The 22010-nt window shown below is 39.7% G+C and overlaps 1 protein-coding gene across 5 annotated transcripts in view; it reads left to right on the top strand.

Moving 5' to 3' along the window:
- The first annotated feature begins 14734 nt into the window (after positions 1–14734).
- usp15 (ubiquitin specific peptidase 15) overlaps positions 14735–22010 on the top strand; it is a 47432-nt gene continuing 40156 nt past the window's right edge. For 2 of the 5 annotated variants that reach the window (XM_012958642.3, XM_012958643.3), the window contains exons 1-2: positions 14738–14905; positions 21108–21235. In XM_012958642.3, the coding sequence (XP_012814096.1) occupies positions 14817–14905; positions 21108–21235 (217 nt within the window). In that variant the 5' untranslated portion in view covers positions 14738–14816. 5 annotated transcript variants of the gene reach the window in all.

The raw sequence follows: 22010 nt of genomic DNA, 5'->3' as shown, positions 1-22010 counted from the left end.
ATGCGGTTGCGTGCTATTTAACGCACGCGACATGCGACTTTAGCAAATCACACGTTTTTTTCGCATTAAATTTAACGCAAAAAAGCATGCGATAAGCGTTATCGCACCTTAGTGAATCAACCCTATAGTGTTTGTGCAGAGGTTCCCCTGTGCATATCATGTTGTTCTGCCTATACACCTACTTGCACAGTTTGGCCTCTCCCCATGTGCAGAAACTCCAATGCAACTGGCTTCATAAAAACAGGGCAGTTATTGGTCTGATGGTTTATATACCCAGAACTAAAGCTAATAATGATCTGTACATTGGACATGGGGAGATCATAAGGTGCATATACAAATCAATATATTACATACAGAAAAACCTTTGCAATGGGAACATTTATTCCCAGATGGACTGTTTTGTATAAGCAAAATGACAAAAACATTTGTCATAGCTTGTGTTCTCCACACAGTAACTAATCAGTGCATGAATCTCCATTTACTTTGCTTTGGACACAATAAGTTGTGTTTTTTTGTTATTTGTGTATCCTATGTGGCTGTGATATATGGTGTTTTCACTCTTTGGTATAAAAGTTATAGAATCAACCTATTTTTATGTTAAATTAAGAATATAATGCTTTTAAATAATTGTGCTGTATTCAGGTTCTCTAAGTTCTGCCTATGTTTCCAACCTAACTTGAATCAGTGAAAATGGGAGAATGCAGTGTAAAACCTGATTTTCAATGTTTGATATTCTGACCGAAAGACAATTTTACTATCCAATAAAGCCCTATCAATTTATCAATTTTATCACACATACAAGTACTTCCTATAGTTTCTCTCCTCCTTCCCCACAAGCCTGTATTGCTGCATGGTTCTGCTCTCCCTGTATATATTCATTCTGCAACTGAGCACTTTATTATGTAAGGGAGGAAACACTAACACAACTCAGCATTTGGAATCATTACAAGGTGGAAAGAAAAGTCAGACAATAAGGATTTAGCTAAAGTCTAGTTCCAAGCTCAAAGTGCCAGAGCAGAATAGTTTTTTAGGAAGCAGCCAGACAGGACTGTATGCATTGGCTTGTATGCATGTTTAGTTGTGACTAGAGCAAGCAGGCAGGGGAAAGAAGAAAACTGTGAGTCAGTCCTTAACCTCAGGTCGATGACATCTGCCAAGTGCAGACTGAGCAAGTGCAGTAGATTGGCAAGCCAGAAGAAGGAGAACTACTGTGGGCATCTTCAGAGGCATGGATCTTTATTTCTATAGAGCTCTGATGACATTGGGCTAGTACAAGAGCTCAAAACCACATAGCTAAATATTTCTTAAAGAATGACTTTATTTGGATTTGGTTCCATATTCGGACATATCTTTAGAGATTTGGGCAAATCCCAAAATAGTGGATTCTGTGCATATGTTGCCCTGCTTAAAAAGGCTCAAATAAAAGGAAAACATAATATTTCACTCCTTCAACTTTTAGCAGGCAGTATTATAACGCTGCCACTATAAGCTCCTGCATGGTTATGAAGCTATATTGACATTGTCTAACAGTAGAGCCCCTTGACTTATCCACTGCTTTGGATTCCAATAAGCTTTAAAGGAACACTAACACCAAAAAAATTAAAGTGTATAAAAGCAATTACAGTATAATGCACTGTTGCCCTGCACTGGTACAACTGGTGTATTTCCCTGCAATAGTTTTTTACAAACAAAGCTGCTGTGTAGTCATGGGGGCAACCATTCAAAGGAGGAAAGGCACAGTTTACTTATCAGATAACAGATAAAGCCCCATTATATTCTACCAAGCTTATCTTTTATCTGCTATATAACCTGGCACAGGTTGCCCCCATGCTGCGCCCATGGCTACACAGCAGCTTATTTATATAAACTAATGTAGCATTTCTGTAGCAAACACACCAGTTTGACCAGTGCAGGGAAACAGTACATTATATTTTAATTACTTTAAAGCACTTATTTTTGGTGTTACTTTTCCTTTAACCCTTTCCCTGCCAAGAACGTAGGTACTACGTGGTTTTAAAAAAAAAGCAGTTTCCTGCCAACGCCGTAGTACCTATGTTCTTTCAGCCTAAGTGCTTCTCTCTGCACCGGCAGCAAAAGCCGCCGGTGCAGAGAGACAGATGTGCCCCCAACCCCTTCAGCAACGAGCCGAGGGGGTTGGGGGGATGGTCCTGCGATGCGATTGTCGCAGGACCATCCTACAAGCAGCAGATGCGATCGCATTGGCTCTGCTGCTTGTACTGCTTCCTGCTTCCCCCCCTGACTATTGGATCAGATATTCTGACCACTAATTACACTGTCATGTGACTTATTTTGTTGTTTCATTGATTTGGTTTGGGTTACTGCACATAATACGCTGTCAGGGGGCTCTGTGTGCAAAAGCTGAGTTGGCAGAAAATCCTTATGAAATCCTTATGCGCTATTTTCATTTTGGGGTCAGTACACATCACAGACTTTGGTATATCTATGCATATTGGGCATCAAACTGTTCAGTAGACCTCTGGTGTTCCTATTTGGGGTGACTTGCCTTTGTACGTGTAGGGATCCCCAGATTTGGGGCCCCTAAGGTGGGTTCTCCTTAGACATGCACTAGAGGGTGGCCTTAGGGAATTGGACACCTAAAAGTGGTCCTAGATGTTTTTCAGCTGAAAGGGAGTTTCCCCTGCATTTCTCACCAGCAACCACTAGATGGGGTGCTGGGATATATAAAGGGATGCAGCCATGTGCTGGCAGACATTTTAGCCCAGGGGCTGCTCAGGTAGTGTGCACCCCTGGCACAGTTAATAGATAGACAGTTCAAGTACTAGGACACTCTAGGAGTGGACACCAAGTTAGAATGGGCGGATATTGCCCCTCCAGGAGTGGTAGTGGGGTTAAGACCCCCCAGCATTACATCTGCTGGAGTGCAGGGCACAAAGTGGCTAGGTAGGTGGAGCAAGTCCCCGCTAGTCCAGGAGGCCGGATCTGAGGGTGCTTAGCGAGAGTACCGGTGTGTGGGTCCCTGTGGTGTAACGTCCTAGCGTGAGTACCGGGAGAACTCTATGAGAGAGTGTCTCTGCCGAGAGTACTGGGGAGAGCACCTAGAGGGGAGCGCTGCCGAGAGTACCGTGGGGTAGTCCAACAGGAAAAGGTTTTCAATGAGAAGTAAGGAGATATGCCCTGCTATGTGTATAAATGATATGCCACTCCTGGAGAGGTGTCTGCCTGAATAAACCATTTCATCTGATTCACTTATACTACTGTGTTGTGATATCTATCAAGCCCAGAGGACCACTACCGAGCTGGTAAGGAATAACCCCAGGGTGGGGTACATTACACCAGGATTACGTGGGTCCCAGAAGTGGCATAGCATCCTGTTCATTTCCGAGGGGGTGGATTACAGTTCCACAAGACCATCCCTGGGTGGAGGCACGCCATTAAAGGGGAGAAATCCCTGTAAACACCCATAGTAAGCGGGGGCTCAGGACTCCTGTAGCGCCAAAGTAAAGTAAAACAGCAGGTAGTGCCACAAGCATTTAAAAAGTGGGCTACAAATTGTGTGAGATAAATGCGGCAAACTGCAACATTTTTATGCGATTTTCTGAAAATTCATAAAAACCACTAACTTTAGGAAAGCTTTGCAGATTGGTACTTTGGTGTAGAAAGGACTCTTTACCCTTGTTGGATTTGTCAGAATGTGTACTTTCCAAAAATATATGGTTTTCTGGGGGTCTCTGTATAGTTAGGGGGTGTTACTGCAAATAATACGCTGACAGGGGGCTCTGTGTGCAAAAGCTGAGTTGGCAGGCGAGAAATCCTTATGCGCTATTTTCATTTTGGGGTCAGTACACACCACAGACTTTGGTATATCTATGCATATTGGGCATCAAACTGTTCTGTAGGCCTCTGGTGTTCCTATTTGGGGTGACTTGCCTTTGTACGCAAGAAATTGTGTGAGATAAATGCGGCAAACTGCAACATTTTTATGTGATTTTCTGAAAAGTCATAAAAACCACTAACTTTAGGAAAGCTTTGCGGCTTGGTACTTTGGTGTAGAAAAGACTCTTTACCCTTGTTGGATTTGTCAGAATGTGTACTTTCCAAAAATATATGGTTTTCTGGGGGTCTCTGTATAGTTAGGGGGGGTTACTGCACATAATACGCTGTCAGGGGGCTCTGTGTGCAAAAGCTGAGTTGGCAGGCAAGAAATCCATATGCGCTATTTTCATTTTGGGTTCAGTACACACCACAGACTTTGGTATATCTATGCATATTGGGCATCAAACTGTTCAGTAGGCCTCTGGTGTTCCTATTTGGTGTGACTTGCCTTTGTACGCGAGAAATTGTGTGAGATAAATGCGGCAAACTGCAACTTTTTTATGCGATTTTCTGAAAAGTCATAAAAACCACTAAATTTAGGAAAGCTTTGCAGATTGGTACTTTGGTGTAGAAAGGACTCTTTACCCTTGTTGGATTTGTCAGAATGTGTACTTTCCAAAAATATATGGTTTTTAGGGGTCATCCTACATTTCTGCAGCTTCTACCCCTCATAAAACTGCCGTGTGTTTATGAACTAGGTAAAGATAAGCCATGAAATTAGTGTGCACAAGGTATATTTGGGGGTCTCTAAGTGCCATGTGCTTTGATAAACCTATGTACAGTGGGCATCAAACTGTTCAGTAGACCACTGGGGTTCATATTTAGGGAGGTTTGTCTTGGTACCTAATGACCTGTAGAAAATAAGATGCTGCATAGTGGAAGTTTTGAGGTGATTTTTGGAAATGCCATAAAAATTGTCAAACTTAGAAAAGCTTTATGGCTTGGTACTTTGGAGTAGAAAGACATGGGTACCCATTTTAGATTCGGGGGAATGTGTACTTTCCAAAAATATATGACTTTCTGGGGTGAATGTACTTTTTACTAGCATTATCCCACATATAATGATGTAAATGTGTTGATTTTGCAGAAGCTGAAATGACAGAAATGATAGATCATATGGGGGTATGTTCAGATTGGGGCCCCTACATGCCACATTCTTAGGTAAACCTATACATATTGAGCATCAAACTGTTCAGTGGGCCCCTGGCGTTCATATTTAGGGTGTTTTATCTTGGTACCTAATGCTATGCGGGAGATAAGATGCTGGAAACTGGAAGCTTTGAGTGGATTTTTGGAAATGTTATCAAAATTGCCAACTTTAGGAAAGCTTTGCGGCTTGGTACTTTGGAGTAGAAAGAGATGGGTACCCATTTTAGATTCGGGGGAATATGTACTTTCCAAAAATATATGGCTTTCTGGGGTGAATGTACTTTTTACTTGCGTTATCCCACATATAATGATGTAAATGTTGATTTTGCAGAAGCTGAAATGACAGAAATCACAGTACATATGGTTGTATGTTCACATTGGGGCCCCTACATGCCACATACTTAGGTAAACCTATACATATTATGTATCAAACTGTTCAGTGGACCCCTGGCATTCATATTTAGGGTGTTTTATTTGGTTACTTTATGACCTTTAGGAGTTAAGATACTATAGACTGGAAGCTTTGAAGCGATTTTTAAAAAATTTCACAAATTTTGATAAAAACCAATAACTTTAGGAAAGCATTGCAACTTGATAGTTTGGAGTAGAAAGACAGCTGTGCCTATTCTGGATTCCCCAGAATCTGTTCTTTCTAAAAATGTAAAATTTTCTGGGATAAACTTTCTGTTAGTGGAATTTTTGGCCTTAAAATCTAAAGTATGCAGCTTTCTGAAGCAGTGCTTTGGAAATTTGGTAGTGTACTGCTGGAGGGTTTTGACCTATACAAGTGAGCAATCTCCATAAAACTATAAATATTTGGTATTGGCACGTTCAGGAGACATGGGACTTTCCAAATCAGGTGTATTTTCATGCATAAAATATTTTTTGTGTCTGGTATATGTGTTTATAAATAAAATTTTATTTTTTTTCATTTTTTAGACATTTAGAAGCCTATATCTTGTTACAAAATTGGAATTACACAAAAATTCTACCATATTTTAAAACCTTAGGTTGTCCTGAAAAAAACGATATATTGCTTTCCTGGGTAAACTAAAAGTCCCCCCGAGGAAAGGCCCCTAAAGTGAAACAGTGCAAAATGTTCAAAAACTGTCTGGCAGTAGAAGTTCCACTTTGTCCAAAACGGCTGGCAGTGAAAGGGTTAAAGACTGAGAGGAATACAGAGTGAAGTTCTGAATGGACTGAAAGGATTTTGTTTACCAAACCAAAAAAATTATACAGCACTAAGAAAAAAGAAACAGGTAAAAAAAGCAAATGAAAAAGGAGAGAAAGATTAGAGGTAATATATGTACCAGGGTAAATTGTTTTTTGTATGGGATTTGGCCACTCGTGAAGAGGTGTTATCAATGAAAACAAGATTGTAGAAATTCTTATATAATCCTTATATAATAACATACAATAAGAGAGGAATTGGGAAATCCTGCAGTTTGTATGTAGAGTATAAGCAATGAAGTACTCATTATGGTAGCATGTGCCTGGTGCCTTAAACGCAAGGTCTTTTAGGTAATCACTAACGTATAAACAGTATTATGGTAGTATGTGTCTTGTTATCAGTTATAAAAAAGGTTTCTAGCTATTATGAGGGCACTCAGGTATTAATTTTGTTAGTAGCTACCCATTTGTCATGTGGACATAATGATATAAATCTGCCTCAACTTCTAAAATTTGTGATTTAAAGGAGTAGTTCAGTGTAAATATGAAAATGGGCAAAATAGATAGACTGCACAAAATAAGAAATGTTTCCAATATAGTTAGCCAAAAATGTAATCTAAAAAGGCTGGAGTGGGCAGATGTCAAATGTAATAGCCAGAACTCTACTTCCTGCTTTACAGCTGTTAGCAGTCAGTAGCCAATCAGTGACTTGAGGAGGGGCCATATTGGTCATAGCTGTTCAGTTAGTTTGCATTTGAATCTGCCCTGTGTGCTCACAAACTAACTGAATAGTTATGTCCCATGTGGCTCCCCTAAAGTCACTAACTAAGAGGGTAGAGAGTTGAAAACAGGGAGTAAAGTTCTGGCTATTATGTTAGACATCTGCCCACTCAAGCCTTTATAGATCACATTTTTTCCTGAGCACAGCATCAGTGAGTGTCCTTAATAAATTCCATAAGGCAGGGGGTAATTTTAGGATCTAATGTGACCTGCACTCACCAGCACTACCTAACTTGAATGAGCGTTGCTAAACGCACTTAAAGAGTTGTGTATTAGGTCTTTTTTGTTGAAATTTAATCCCACTCTCTCCAAAGAAAGTAAAGCACAATAATTACCTACAAGGAAATCCAATTTAACAATTCAAATGTGCACCAATAACAGGCACAACTATACAGGAAGCCATAAGTCAACAGCAATGTTAAAAAGGAATCGAAAAGGACCTAAAACACATGACTTTATATAGGTACTTTTAAAGAGGTTGTTCACCTTCCAAACACTTTAGTTCACTTATTTTCAGCGCACCATCGACTGCTTTCTATTTTTAATTTTTTTACCATTTTTCTTATGCTGAAGTTTAAAGTTTAATTTTTCACCATTTATGGCTCCCTAGTAGTGATGTGCAGGTGGAAAAAAATTCGACCCGCCCCTAACCCACTCTCCAGCTATCCGCACACGGAGGGGAAGGGCAGGCATCTATAAATAGACGCTGCCGGAGCTAGAAGAGTGGCACAGTTATATTGCGGGCTTTGAGCTGGCCTGCGCATCTCTACTCCCTAGAGCAGCTCTGTGAGGAGGGTCACCATCTCTATAAACTGTTATATTTTGGTACATTAGTTGATACATTTTTCTATTTTTGATCCTGAGGATAATCCTTGAGATTTATTAATTGTATACAATAGTTGCTACCATCAAATATATATATCTGAGAGATATATCAACTAATGTAGTAAACTGTAACAGCTCAGAAATTGCACCTGGATTACTGTGATGCCAGACTGAAATACCAAGGACAGGAACAATAAAGTAGAAAAATAGAAAGCAGCTAAAAAAAAGCCTTAACTGACAAATAGTGTTATCTTATTATTACAAATTGTATTATTTCTTTCGGGATCCCCCTATTTAATTTAAATCCAACTCAGGTCAATCACAGGCACCTGCTGATGATGTTCTCTCATTTTCAGAAATAAATCTCCCAATCTACCAAAAATGTCCCATATTTGCAGAAACAGAGAATGTGAATGGGATCTGCCCAATGGGCATGGTACAAACATATTGGCCAAGCTCACCACCCAACATACAGTTAATGATAAGCATTAGATACAATGTTGTCAGTACCAGGGCTTTGGAGTCGGTAGATAAATTCTCCGACTCCGACTCCTCAGTTTCTGATACTTCCGACTCCACGACTCTGACTCCTCTGTTTTTAATATGCTAATGTATTTTATACATTCGTACAGTCAATGCAAAGCATGCTTCATGGTCACTCAACGTGTTCGTTTATGCACTGTGTGCATTGGGCTTTATTCTTATAGCAGAGAAGTAATTAATTATGACTGTTTGTGAATTGGGACATTTAAACTTGCTTTATTTTTTTTTTTTATTCCCATTTAAATTTAGTAGGAGTCGGAGTCGGTTCATTTTTTGCCGACTCCGACTCCAGGTACCCAAAATTGCCTCCGACTCCTTGACTCCGACTCTTCAGTCCTGGTCAGTACGTATATGGCCAGTTTAAGAGAGGAATACAAATCCCATGTTAGGAATCATAGTCGAAAAAACAACATTTATCAAGTTCAACCTTTCCAAGCAAACAACAGTGCACACACATTTACCATTACCGACCTATCAAAACACTCACATACATAACTCACATTAACAACTATTAATACCAACTTTTTTAGGCAAATATAAGACACAACATGGCCTTAAGTGTTTTGTGCTTAATCATAGGCTTATTTCTTAATCCCACCTGGTTGTGTGACAGTGTGTGAGGATCTGAGTTGGTCTCACCACGTATGTGTGATCACAAAAGCGGCAAGACAGCGGCTCTTCTTTCTGCGACGTTCGACATGGACTCGAGAATACTCAAAACTTCTATCGATGCACCATTGAGAGTATTCTGTCCGGCTGTATCACCACCTGGTATGGCAACTGTAATGCTTTGGACTGCAAAGCTCTGCAGAGGGTGGTGAGATCAGCAGAGCGCATCACCAGGACTGAACTGCCGGCCATGCAGGACCTGTACAGACAGCGCTGTAGGAGGAAGATGCAGTGGATCCTCTCTGACCCCGGCCACCCCAGCCACAGACTTTTCACGCTCCTACCATCAGGCAGACGGTACAGGAGCATCCATACCCGCACCAGCAGATACAGAGACAGTTTCTACCCACAAGCCATCAGGCTTCTGAACTGCTGACATTCTGCACAAACCAACACACACCCCCCATAACAACTGGACACTTTGCAGTGTCCCTTTAAGCAAAGCCACTTTAAATCCTCACTGCACAATTTCAAATAATTCATTGCATTTTTTTTCTTTTATTGTTAATACTTTATTGCTCACTTTTATTATATTTAATATGTAATATGTCTATGTAAAGTTGGGAGGAACACGAGTCAAAAAAATTTCATTACAGTAATGATGCTTCATTGTTATTTGCATATGACAATAAAACTTGAAACAGTTTTGCTGTAGCAACTCACTTTTGTGCAATGCTACAAGGTAAACACTAGAGTAGACAGTAACCCCGAAGGAAGTGATCAAGGGCTTTAAAGTCTGAAGAAAAACTAATAATTTGTCTTTGTTTTTTGCTCAAACATTTTGAGCATCTCATTTTGTTCTATGAGCTGTCTTTGAGACTCAGTGGCAATACAGAGCTCTAACACTCCACTAAATCTGAAATCCCTGAATAACAAGCATTGCATTATTGCAATGCAAGTTAAACTAAGCAATTACAGGTTTGGAAAAGATCTTGTTTAACAAAGAGCATTATTTACTATAAGACTTTGCCCCCCTTTTCTTTTACATGAATAGCATTCTTAGATCTGTTTCATATTAATATTTAACATTGCTGTTTCAGTTACATGTTTCTGTATTTTAAGAGGCTAGTAAAGCGCCCTACAAAAATGCCCTTTTTTCTTTTATTTTAGCAGCACTAGCAAAAATGACCCTATATTATATATACCCTAAATACATATATAAATATATATATAATAGAAAGAATGCCACACACACAGGGGCTTGATGCAAAAGATGTTTTTATTGAAAGATTCCAAAGTTTTGAGCACAACCAGTGCTCTTCCTCAGGGACAAACCAACAGACCATATAACACCCACAGTAAATACCCCCAACACATAAAATGGCGCCAAAAAAAGGCCAGAGGCCAACCAGTGTAAACAAACCCCACACCCAACACAGCAAGATAAATTTAAGTGTCAACATATCCAGGCAAATGGTATGGGAGCGCAGTGCTAGAAAATAGGATGAAGTTTAAAATCATGCAGCTAGTAAGCAAATGGATACATGTTGCAAAAGATATGTTGTAAAAAGCAGTTGCAAAAAATGTTGCAAAAACCTATACAGAGTATGTTCCCAGTCAGAGACATCAAGCATTTCACTATGCTAAGTGATACTGCCTTAGTTGAGGGAGCAAAATATTATAGAGAATAATTATTGATAGGAGATAACAGGCATCGAGCATTAAAACAAGGACCCATGGACGCACCAGACAAGCTAGGAGTATAAAGGAACACACACCGAGAGGAGCCCCCACCTGTCAACTGTACCCAGCAATCGCTAAACTTGAGTGTAAATGTAATCATCATGTGGAGCAGATAGTGCCCCCCATGGCGGCAATGACAAGTCAAATGTCAGGTAAGGTTGCGGAAGCTGGTTGGCCGTGTTCAATTAGTGTGCCGGATTGTAGAGGGTAGTCAAATGTCAGGTAAGGTTGCGGAAGCTGGTTGGCCGTGTTCAATTAGTGTGCCGGATTGTAGAGGGTATATATGCCTTGAGAAAGGTCCGGACGGGGACCGAAACGTAACGTTGGCTGTTCATGTATTTTTCAATATATAATTGATTGTTTGCAATAGATCTGGTGTTGCTGGTCTTTTTTTCAATATATATATATGCACAAAGGATGGCACACATATCCTACCTCGGTGCCTGGTAAAGGGTTCCAATACTACAAAAAACAACAGCATCACCGAGATTTCACTGAGAAAGGTCCCAATGTGGACCAAAACGTTATGTTGGCTGTTCATACTGTTTTAAATACACGTTGTTTTTTCACAAGAAATCTCTATGATGCTGATCTTTTTTGTAGTGTGTATATATATATATATATATATATATCCCATTAATAACACAGCAATCGGATTCCAGTTAAGTGGCAACCCTCCCTAAGAATGAAATTACACACAAAAGTCTAATATCCAGTGCCTCTAGCAGAGAAGTAGATTTGTCAAAATGTGAATTTTGAGCTTAAAAGGGACCTGTCGCCCACTCTTTAAAAGCTGTATAATAAAAGTCCTTTAAAAATTAAACATTCAACCTAACTTCTTTTTTTAATTAAATCACCTATAAATGTATTTAAACATCTGAGCTGTCAATAATATATTGCCTTCCCAGCCTCTGACTGTTAGCTCAGATTTTTAATTACAGTTACTTTAACTTTCCATTCAGTACATCCTAGATACAGTATCACCTAGATGCCAAATAGATAAGATTTTGGGTTGATACAAAGCTTGCCTTAATAACAGTGTTCGCAAAATGGCACCTGCCTGTTTTCTGTGATTGTAAATTCCAGAACTGAAAGGAAAAATATTAACTTAAATAGTTTATTTAGTGTAAGTAAAGTTTATTTTGCTCAACTAACATGATAGAAAAGGATTTGGAATCATTTTTTAGAGTGACAGGTCCCCTTTAATACATAAAAACTCACTCATATTCTATTAAAGGAGAAGGAAAGGTAAAAACTAAGTAAGCTTTATCAGAAAGGTCTATGTAAATAGGCACTCACAGAAATGCTGCACTGAGTTCTCTATCAAAAGAAACAGGATTTCTTGTCTCTTTGTCTCCCTGTGCCAGCGTCTGTGTAGCTCTCTCCTGCTTCCCCCTCCCTAAAGAATGCTAAGAACTCCATCCCCCCTTAGGAATTTGTGATCTGAGCCAATCAGTAAGAAGCTTCCTCATAGTCTTACTTACTGCGCATGTATACCGGTCTTGGTCTTAATGCAGGAGCCTGGCATTATGGGAATTTTCTTTACAGCGCTTGGCGGGTTTTTTTCCTATGAGGCTTCGGATCATCTGATCGGGAGAAATATAGGGAGACTTAAGGGCACTATTGAGAGAACTGAACGTATCAGCTTGAGATTAATTAGCCTTTCCTTCCCCTTTAAGTCCTATGGAATTTTTAGAAGTGTATTTATCAAATGGCGAGTTCTAACTTTCACCCATTCGATTCATAAATTCTTAATATCTCACTCACATTTTTATGTGGGCCAAAGGACCCAAAGAATTTTTTTTTGTGTATGTGTGAAAGGGAACCTGTCATCCAGAGATAAAAAGCTGTATAATGAAAGTCATTTGCAAATTAAACTTGAAACCCAATTTCCTTTTTTTTAAAAAAAATAAATTATCCATATCTGTAATAAATGTATTTTAAGATGTCATCTGTCAATCATTTTTGCCTATATATATTCAGCGCCAGATTTAAAATCCTGACACCCCGAGGCCCCCCTCCCATTCGCCCCCCCCCACATGCGCAAACAATCCTCTACCCCCTTCCCCCACGCAGCCACAAGCGCGCATGCGCGTGCTTTTCAACTCTCATACGAAGCAGTGGGGAGAAGTCCCCATTGCTCCGTTTGGGAGCAAGATGCTAAACTTTCATTGCGGCGGGGCGGCATGCCGCCTCTAAATCTGTGCCGCCCTAGGCCAGGGCCTTTGTGGCCTTCGCCACAAATCCGGGCCTGTATATATTGCCTAGACAATATATAATTGACAGATTAGATTTTTACTTTCACTGTCTATTCAGCACTTTCACATGTCACCTAGATGGCGCAAACAGATTTTGGGGATATAAAAAACTTAATAATGATGTCCACAAAATGGCGCTTGCCTGCTTGCTGTTATTGTCAATTTCAAGACTAAAAGAAACAAAATTAAAATCATTTATACAGTACAGAAAAGTTTAATTTGCTTGGCTGATACGATAGAAAAGGATTTGGAATTATTTTTTATGGTGATTGGTCCCCTTTAAAGGAACAGTTCAGTGTATAAAATGTGGGTGGTGCGCTGACGTGTGACACATTCCCCCAGGGTAACAGAGCTGTCAAGTTGACAGCTCTGTAATAGCCAGAACACTCCTTCGTGCTTTCAGCTCTCTAACCTCTTAGTCAGTGACTTTAGGGTGGCCATATGGGACATAACTGTTCAGTTATTAGGTTGGTTTGAACCAACACACTGTTCTTCAACTTCATCTTATTCTTATGCTTCTTAATCTTCTTTTTCTTAGCACCCCCCATTTTTCTAAATACTACTCCTACAGTTTTAGGGGTACAACACCCAGACTCTACAAACTTCTTCATCCTATAGCGGAGCAGGTTGCTCCAAGACCATAGTGTTAGTCTGTAAGTATATGCACAATTGGATAAGGCTAAAAGGAAGTCACTGAAGAGTGTGAAATACGGAAATTCACTTATTTAAATAGACATGAACGTTAAACACTTTGCAGTGGATTGTATTTATGTGTTTTCACAGAAAAGTGAAGTGAATTTGGTAGTGATTTGTTTCGGATACAAACACATTTGGAGGGGTGATTATCAATATTATATTACTGTATTACGCTATATATACATATACATATATATATTTTTTTTTTCTTTTATCCCATAAGACCTCATCTGGGAAGTCTGGACAGAGGAGGGCGCTCCAGAGTTAAGTATTATTGTTTAAACCAGGGGTCCCCAACCTTTCTTACGCGTGAGCCACAGTCAAATGTAAAAAGACTTGGAGAGCAACACAGGCATTATAAAAGTTTATGGAGGTGCCAAATAAGGGCTAAGATTGGCTATTAGGCAGCCTCTATGCACACTATCAGCTTACAAGAGGCTTTATTTGGTAGGAAATCTTCTTTTTATTCAACCAAAACTGCCCCCAAGTCAGGAATTCAAAATAACTACCTGGTTTGGGGGCACTAAGAGCAACATCCAAGGGGTTGGTGAGCAACATGTTGCCCCCGAGCCACTGGTTGGGGATCACTGGTTTAAACGGAAGCACAAGGTATCTGGAGTGGGCTATACATTTCATTCACACTAAAAAATCATTGTTTCATATTAATTAGACATCTGCCCACTCTAGCCTTTATAGATCACATTTTTGCCTAACTATATTGAAAACATCTTTTTGCAGTCGAAAACACTTTTTTTGCCCAGTCTATTCTACCCACTTTCATTTCTACACTGAACTGTTCCTTTAAAGCTCAAATGTCTGAATTATATTTGGCTGATTGGCAAATCCAAATCCCATATATCTAAGACTGTTTTAAACTAAAGGGGGAGAGCTGACCAAATTTTTGATGAAAAGGGGAATTTTGCTACATATCTTTCTTCACCCTATCTTCGTAATGTATTCGAATGAATCTAAAATATAAGAACACAAGGCAATGTATTACTAGAAGAGTATCATCCAGGTCTATAATAACTTGGTTTTCACTGTCTGCAGCACATCATTCAGCACCTCACACTGTGCCCACCCACTGTCCGACTTCTTCCAACAACACAGCCGGGAACGCGCTTTTTCCCTACTTCGCCTACGTGACGTCACTCCCAGAATGCAGCGCGTAGCTGTCAGTGGAGTAAGATGGCGGAGGGCGGAGTGGTGGATCTGGAGACTCAGAGATCCGAAGTGTCAGCCCTGCTGAAAACCCCTCTCAGAAGAGGAGACACCTGGTAAGCATGAGCGAGCACAGCGGGGAGATGTGGCAGGGGACGCGCTCTCACTTACTAAGCGACGGTGTGAGGGGAAAATGCAGGTTCCAGGCAGTGGGAAAGGTAACGAAGGAGCTTGACAGGGAAAACATCTGTATCATGCACAGCAGCAGCGCAGTGTGTGGGGACAGAGTACCGGGTTTGTCACCTGTTCATTGTCACTCATGTGCTGAGAGCTCGCTAGGGGCAGTCTGCCTCATTCCTAAGCATCTGCGGCCGGTTGGCCACACGGACTCCAAGTCCTGTACTTGTGTAGTTCAGGGGCCTTGGGACGCTTATGACTTCTCCCACAAGCCCACTCGCATACAGTCGCTGTGCCAGGGAGACCCGGCTGTTCTCTGCTTGCAACCCCTAATGTTTGGCCTTTCAAAATATGCTAGAGGGCCTACTTTTCATTGCTGTTATCTGTTTAATTCAGTTTTGAATATTACTGATAAAATATTGCACATAACATGGAACCCCCAAAATACAGTTTTAGATAATAAAAGAAAATGTTATTGTAAATAACTTACAAAAAAAAATCATTTTGATGGTTTTAAACTGCAGCGAAAGCATGTGTGTGCATTTATGCGCTCTGCATATTGCATGTTTAAAAAATGAAGATTGACGATATTCTTCACACAGAAACAAATTTTTCAAGACTATAAAAATGTAAATCAAAAATGAGCAACGGTATCCAGAAAACTTAACTGAGCTAGGATAAATCTGCCCCTACATATGGCTGTTAAATGTTTAGTTTGTTTCTGCTTTAATGATGGTTACCACTAGAAAAAAATCTGAAAATCTTTTCCGCAATTATTTAGCAATGGAAACAACGAGGATAAGGTTTGAGCAACTTGTAAATTCCTCTCATAGACTTGCATTAAAATGAATGCAGTGCTTATTTTTCTCAGACAACTTTGCATGTTACCCTGGTATAGCTGCAAGATTTGGCATAGGAAATAGTGGATTTCATCAGCTGAGAAAGCCAACTGAGGAAAGCTTGCAATGCGTTTATAAATAAGCAAATGTAGCAAAAATCCAGAAGGTCAGGTTATTTAATGGGATCAAATTAAAACTCCTGAGAAGAAAGGCATGAACCTTATTCAGACTATAATAAATTTCCCCAAATCATTGCATTTGATTCTGGCTCTTTGCCTTCAGTGCTGGTCACTGTGATGCTAACTGAAAATAACAGGCCCTTTCCCTGTGCACATTCTTATTTTTAGCTTCCTGGAATCTTGAGTTTCTGATGCTGAAAATGTAGAACAGTTGATGTCCTTAGTAGTTTGTTGATGACAAACCTGTGCCATATGGCTACAGATGGTGTACTGTGTAACAGGCATTGTGATAGATGTCATGTATCAGTGTTACTGTTTAGAACTGTACTTACCCCATTTAGTCCTTATCCACATTTTTCCTTAATTACTGTTTCTCAGATGAAGATTAATTTTTAGGTCTAGTCACATTATTGCTCATAAATGCATTCCTTTTGAGGTCACATACTGGAGGTGTGATTCAGCTAATAGTGTTAGATCAAATTTTATACTGCAGTATAGGTCTTTACCATTACCAAATACTATATATGTACTCACATGGAAATCTACAACAGTATTTTGCTAGGGTTGCATCTGATCAAGTCATTTTGAACTAATGTGGTACCAGACTAAAAGTAATTTGCACCTTCTATGATCTAAAGAATATACTTTAAGAATCTTCATACCATGTAAACATTACTTATAAATAATTTAGAAACCTAAAGTAACTTATTCCATCAGTTTACAAATTAGCATGGTTTCTCAGGGCCCCTTTTGAACCACATCACTGACAGCTGCCAGAATTTAAGTATTCATCCCATATCAAGTACCATGTCAGTTGCATTCTTTGTTTGAATCCCTATGATTTGTGCTGACTTGCAGTCTTTGACTACTGAGTGCATGTCACAAAGATTTAAACAGGAAACAAAATGATGCAGGCCAAGATGTTAGCATCTAACACCAGTACACAACTCTGCACTTCGCTATGTGCTACAGGAGTCACCAGCAGTTGTAACTTATGTGGTTTGGGTGGGGGGCCTGGGGGAAAGTATGATGGTGCTATAGTTAAAATAGTGTCAGCAATCTGGTTTTTAAAGGACATGTCAACTCCAAAAAATATTTTTTGCCTACTAAAAGAAAACATAATTCTAAGCAACTTTGCAATATACATTAATTACATATTTGTAATTGGTTTTGAGTTATTTGTATATATAACTGCTATTAACAGCAGTGTTTGTCTGTCCTTTTCTATTCTCTGCCCTGGTGGCTCTGGCGTTTGAAACAATGTAACCACAAGTCAGCAGATTGACAGACCTGTCTTACTGGAGGAGACTGGCATTTACAACATTGTTTAAAAAGTAACAACCAGGAGTTCAGCAAATGCTGCTTTCAATAGCAATTACATTTACAATGAACTTTTAAAGCACTACTAATTTTTAATAAATTGCTATTGGAAAGTTGCTTAGAATTAAGTTTTCTTTTATTAGGCATAAAATTATTGTCTATTGTGTCTACTAGTGGCTTGCTCATTTAGCTCAGTAGCTGTGATTCAGTCTGCCTGCTTTACTTGCCTTACTGTGTATCCCTGCCTTGGTTCCTGAGTCATTTTGTGAATTCTTTGATTCTCGTGTCTGACTGTTACTCTGCCTTTGCCTGTTTCCTGCCCTTATCTAGCCTATGTACTTGTTATATTATGTAACTCATAACCTCTAGGCCTGTGCATTTGACTCAATCTCAGCCTACTGTCTATTAACCATGGTCAGTTATTTACCATAACTACAAGAAAACATGTATGGCCCCTGCATGTGGGCTCCAGCACAACTTTGCCTGAAGAAGCCAGAGTATACAGTGCTTTGTATACAGGGCCCGATTTCTTAAGGTGGCAACCCAAGGCCGCCCCCATTGCTCACCCCCCAGCACGTATGCGCATTCATGCTTCCATTTAACTCACGTACGGAGCAGTGCGAGCAAGTTTTTAGTGTGCTTAAATTTGTGCCGCACTAGGCCTTGGCCTTTGTGGCCTCGCGACAAATCCAGCCTGTTTGTATATGGATTATAACTGTTCATATAAGGCTCTACATATTGATTTTGTTTAGAAATTCTTTGTGCCATAGAGTTGGGTTTACTAGTCAAGTTGTAATGTTTCACAAAGTAGGTCAGGTACTTGCCTCAGTCCAGAAGAGGCCCAGGTGCACTGCCCTGAGCCTTTACCTAAGGCTGATGCCACACGGGTGTATTCTTGGTAAGCCGAAAAACGTTTGCGAGAATACGCTCCGCTCCGCTAGATTTACCCTCAGGGTCAGACTGGGGGTGGGGGAGCCCACCGGGGCCCTGCAGGTGCCCCCACTGGCCGCGTCCCCTAACCTGCCCCCCTAACCCCCCTGCAGGGTCCCCCACCTGAAGTCCTCCCCTGAGCGCGCTTAAATTTAACGTGTCAGGGGAGGAACGGTCGGGCAGAGGGAGCACAGGCAAGGGTTGGGTCTGGGCCAGTTCAACCCTGTTTACCCTACCATGTGCCTGCACTTGAATGAATGAAATATGCTCCGGTGCAGGCAGATGTAGCCAATATCCACCAAAAACCAAAAATGCACAAATACAGCAGCAGTTGTTTTGTAAGTGTGTCCTATAGAGTTTCAAGGCCCAGTGTTGGCACTAGTAATGGGTATGAAACACATCTCCACCTAAATGTACTGCAGTATATGACTGCTATGGCAGCAGTGAGCAGGCTACATCAGCTAGGACTCTTTTGGGGGACATGGTGTCTCCTGCAGCTATATCATTATCCTTAATTCTTTGGTTATACCCGAATCCTCTCATTCCATTTATTGTCTGCTCTGCAATAAAAGAGTGGATTGCAGATATGTAAAGTGCCAAGTACACCAGGTCCACTTTTCTGGAATTTGGCCAAATCTTAAATATTTTATGAGGTATTCGGGCAGATCTCGAACAGAATTAGAAACCTAATTTACATATGCAAATTAAGGTCCAGTATGTTAAGGAATGCTTAGTGTATATTTAATGGGCAGAAAAAAAATTGAGATTTAAAGGGTTAAAATTCGGGTCAGACAGGAACTTGGATTAGGCCAAATCCAAATTCCATTAAAAAAGGCTTGGATTCGGACAAACCCCCAACCAAATCCGTGATGCAGTGCACCATAGTGTCAACAGTAACTGTGTCAGTGAATCGCCCTGTGTGTCTTCGTCCTTAGCAGTTACAAGGGATTAAATCATGACAACATGTGAATTAGGCAAAAGGTACCATCTAGGCTGCGATACCTCTGTTGCTAATGTCCTTGTTAATAAAACAAATGTTTGTCTCCATTATTTCTGTATTACTGTATTATTACTGGGTTATTGGTTGCTTTATATGTTACTCTGTATGTCCAGTGTATGAAACCCACTTATTATACAGCGCTGCAGAATATGTTAGCACTTTATAAATTATTATTATTAATAATAATAATATGTCTCACTTGCAACTCCTCCAGTTACATGGGAGTAGGAGAAACAATAGTTTACCTGAAAGCAGTTCTAATGTGTAGCGTTGTCTCTTTCTGAAAGCTCAGACTCGGGCACAATGCACTGAGATAGCTACTTACACACCAATATTACAGAAATAAAAAATAAATTTGTTGGTTCAAGAATACAATTTTAAATGGTATAGTGAATTATTTGCTATGTAAACAGTGTCATTTAGAAATAAAAATCATGACAGAATCCCTTTAAGAGGAGACTTAAGTTAAAGGAGAAGGAAAGCCTAAGTCACTTGGGGGTGCCAAAATATTAGGCACCCCCAAGTGACTTAAATCGCTTACATTGTACCCCGGGCTGGTGCCCCTGTTAAGAGAGAACAGCACCAGCCTGGAGTGGCAGCGAGCGCTTCCTTCTTCCGCGTTGGCGCGCTGTGCATGCGCATTACAGCGATAAGCTGAACTTTAACAACAAAGTCGGCTTTTCACTCTAATGCGCATGCACCGGCCCAAGGAAGGAAGCGCTACAGGTACTCCGGGCTGGTGCTGATTTCTCCTAACAGGGGCACCAGCCCGGGGTACAAGGTAAGCGATTTAAGTCACTTAAAAAGAAACATTTAAAAGAAAAACTGCCCCCTGCACATAGTCACATCTCTTTACCTGACCACCCCATTATACACCTTTGTGACCTGCAAATCTAATCTTTCTTGTCATCCAAGGCTTCTTTCAGCAAAGGGGTATAGTACCCCCCTATAGTGGCCCTGCTCAGAGTTTGATTTTGACTTTGCCAGAATTTTTGGAAGTCATTTCTTTTGTGCTAGTGCTTTAAGGGTTGGGTGATTTGGGCCATTTTTGTCTCGAATGTTTGGGTTGCAGTCACCCAAAATCAATCCATTTTGTTTTTTTATCTATTATGCTATTTCATTTTTGACTACCAGTAATACTGTAACAAAGTGAAAAGCAGTCTGTATATAATATATTCATAGTATGCAAGCAGTGCTAGTGTGAATCGTGTAACTCACATGTTATTAAAGTTTCTAATATAACCATTGTAAGACATTTCTAATTTTCAGATCAGCTCAGTGCTTATGACTGAACTATTATTTAAGACATTTTCCATCTCAAATGTTTCCATTTCCAAGTTAGCACTATTGCTTATTTTCAACTTTAAGTGCATGTAATAACCCTAAGCAACCACCTTTGTCTAGAATAGTTGGCATGGTTGCTCAGCTTTCATCTGTAGTTTCATTTGCAAACAGCTTTAAAATGATATTAAATGTGCAATGTGTTAAAATATACACACACACACACACATATATATCCCCCCCAATCAGTAAATATAAAGAGCTGTGTAACCTCAAGCCAAATAGTTTTTTTCCGCCATGAGGTACAGTCCACGACCAGACCTCTGTGTGTGTTTGTGAGTCTCAGAACTGTGGTTAAAGGACAAAATGCTGGATAGTTTTCAGGTGACGTAAAATGTATAGATATTAATTGCACAACTGTCTTAAAACATACAATAAATTTTGAGAAAAGTATTAAAATGACCAGTATATATCAAAGAAATGCATGATAACGTTGCAAGCTTAAAAGGACAATTTAATTAATTAAAAACATTTTTTTTTTTTTTTGCATCACTTTCCTACCTTCTTTTCATTCCACTTTCTTCTTTTTTAGGTACCTGATTGATAGTCGCTGGTTTAAGCAGTGGAAAAAGTATGTGGGGTTTGACAGCTGGGACAAATACCAGATGGGAGATCAGAATGTGTATCCAGGCCCCATTGATAACTCTGGACTCCTCAAAGGTCATTTCCTAATATTTAAATGCTTTGACGTTTAGATTTCAATCACAAAGCTACAAATAAAATGTGTAAACTTGGATTCAATTGGCTGAATCTTGGGTTATAATATATATAACCCAATATTTTGTATTTTTAGTTCTGATCTCACTTCCACTATCTAACCTTTAGACCCTATAGCATTAATTAAAGTAGCAAATTTATTGAGATAATGCAGAATTATATCACCTACCATAATGGTTAATATAATAAAAACAAAACATGATGCTGCAACCCTATCATGCCACACCCTAAACAGAAATGGCTTTCTGTGACCATCCAATGTAATTAAGGTGGGAGGGTTCAAAGAAGATTATATAACTCAATATGAAACATGACTTCTTACAGTAGCCTTGGTGTGGCTTTTTTTTCATATTGAAAACTATATCACCCACAGTGAAGCCAGAAACTGTAGATGAATGTAGTTCTACAGGGTCCATATTCCAACATGCACTTACACACACACACAGGTGTGTGTGTGTGTGTGTGTGTGTGTGTGTGTGTGTGTATATATATATATATATATATATATTATTTATTTATACAGGCAAACACAACTAGCCAAACTATTGCAAACATGAACATTTAATATGAGATTCATTTAATGTAAGTAAGAAACAGTTTAAATATAATTAATAATTCCAATGATCAAGTTACTGTTTACTGATCTCCTCTTAGCAATCTGTATCTACATTCATATTGGTTTCAGAGTCGGTAAACATAAGTAATTCAAAATTCCGTA

The sequence above is a fragment of the Xenopus tropicalis genome, chromosome 3 (assembly GCF_000004195.4).
Source record: "Xenopus tropicalis strain Nigerian chromosome 3, UCB_Xtro_10.0, whole genome shotgun sequence".
In the NCBI taxonomy this organism is placed as follows: domain Eukaryota; kingdom Metazoa; phylum Chordata; class Amphibia; order Anura; family Pipidae; genus Xenopus; species Xenopus tropicalis.
This window is presented reverse-complemented; position numbering and strand designations above follow the sequence as displayed.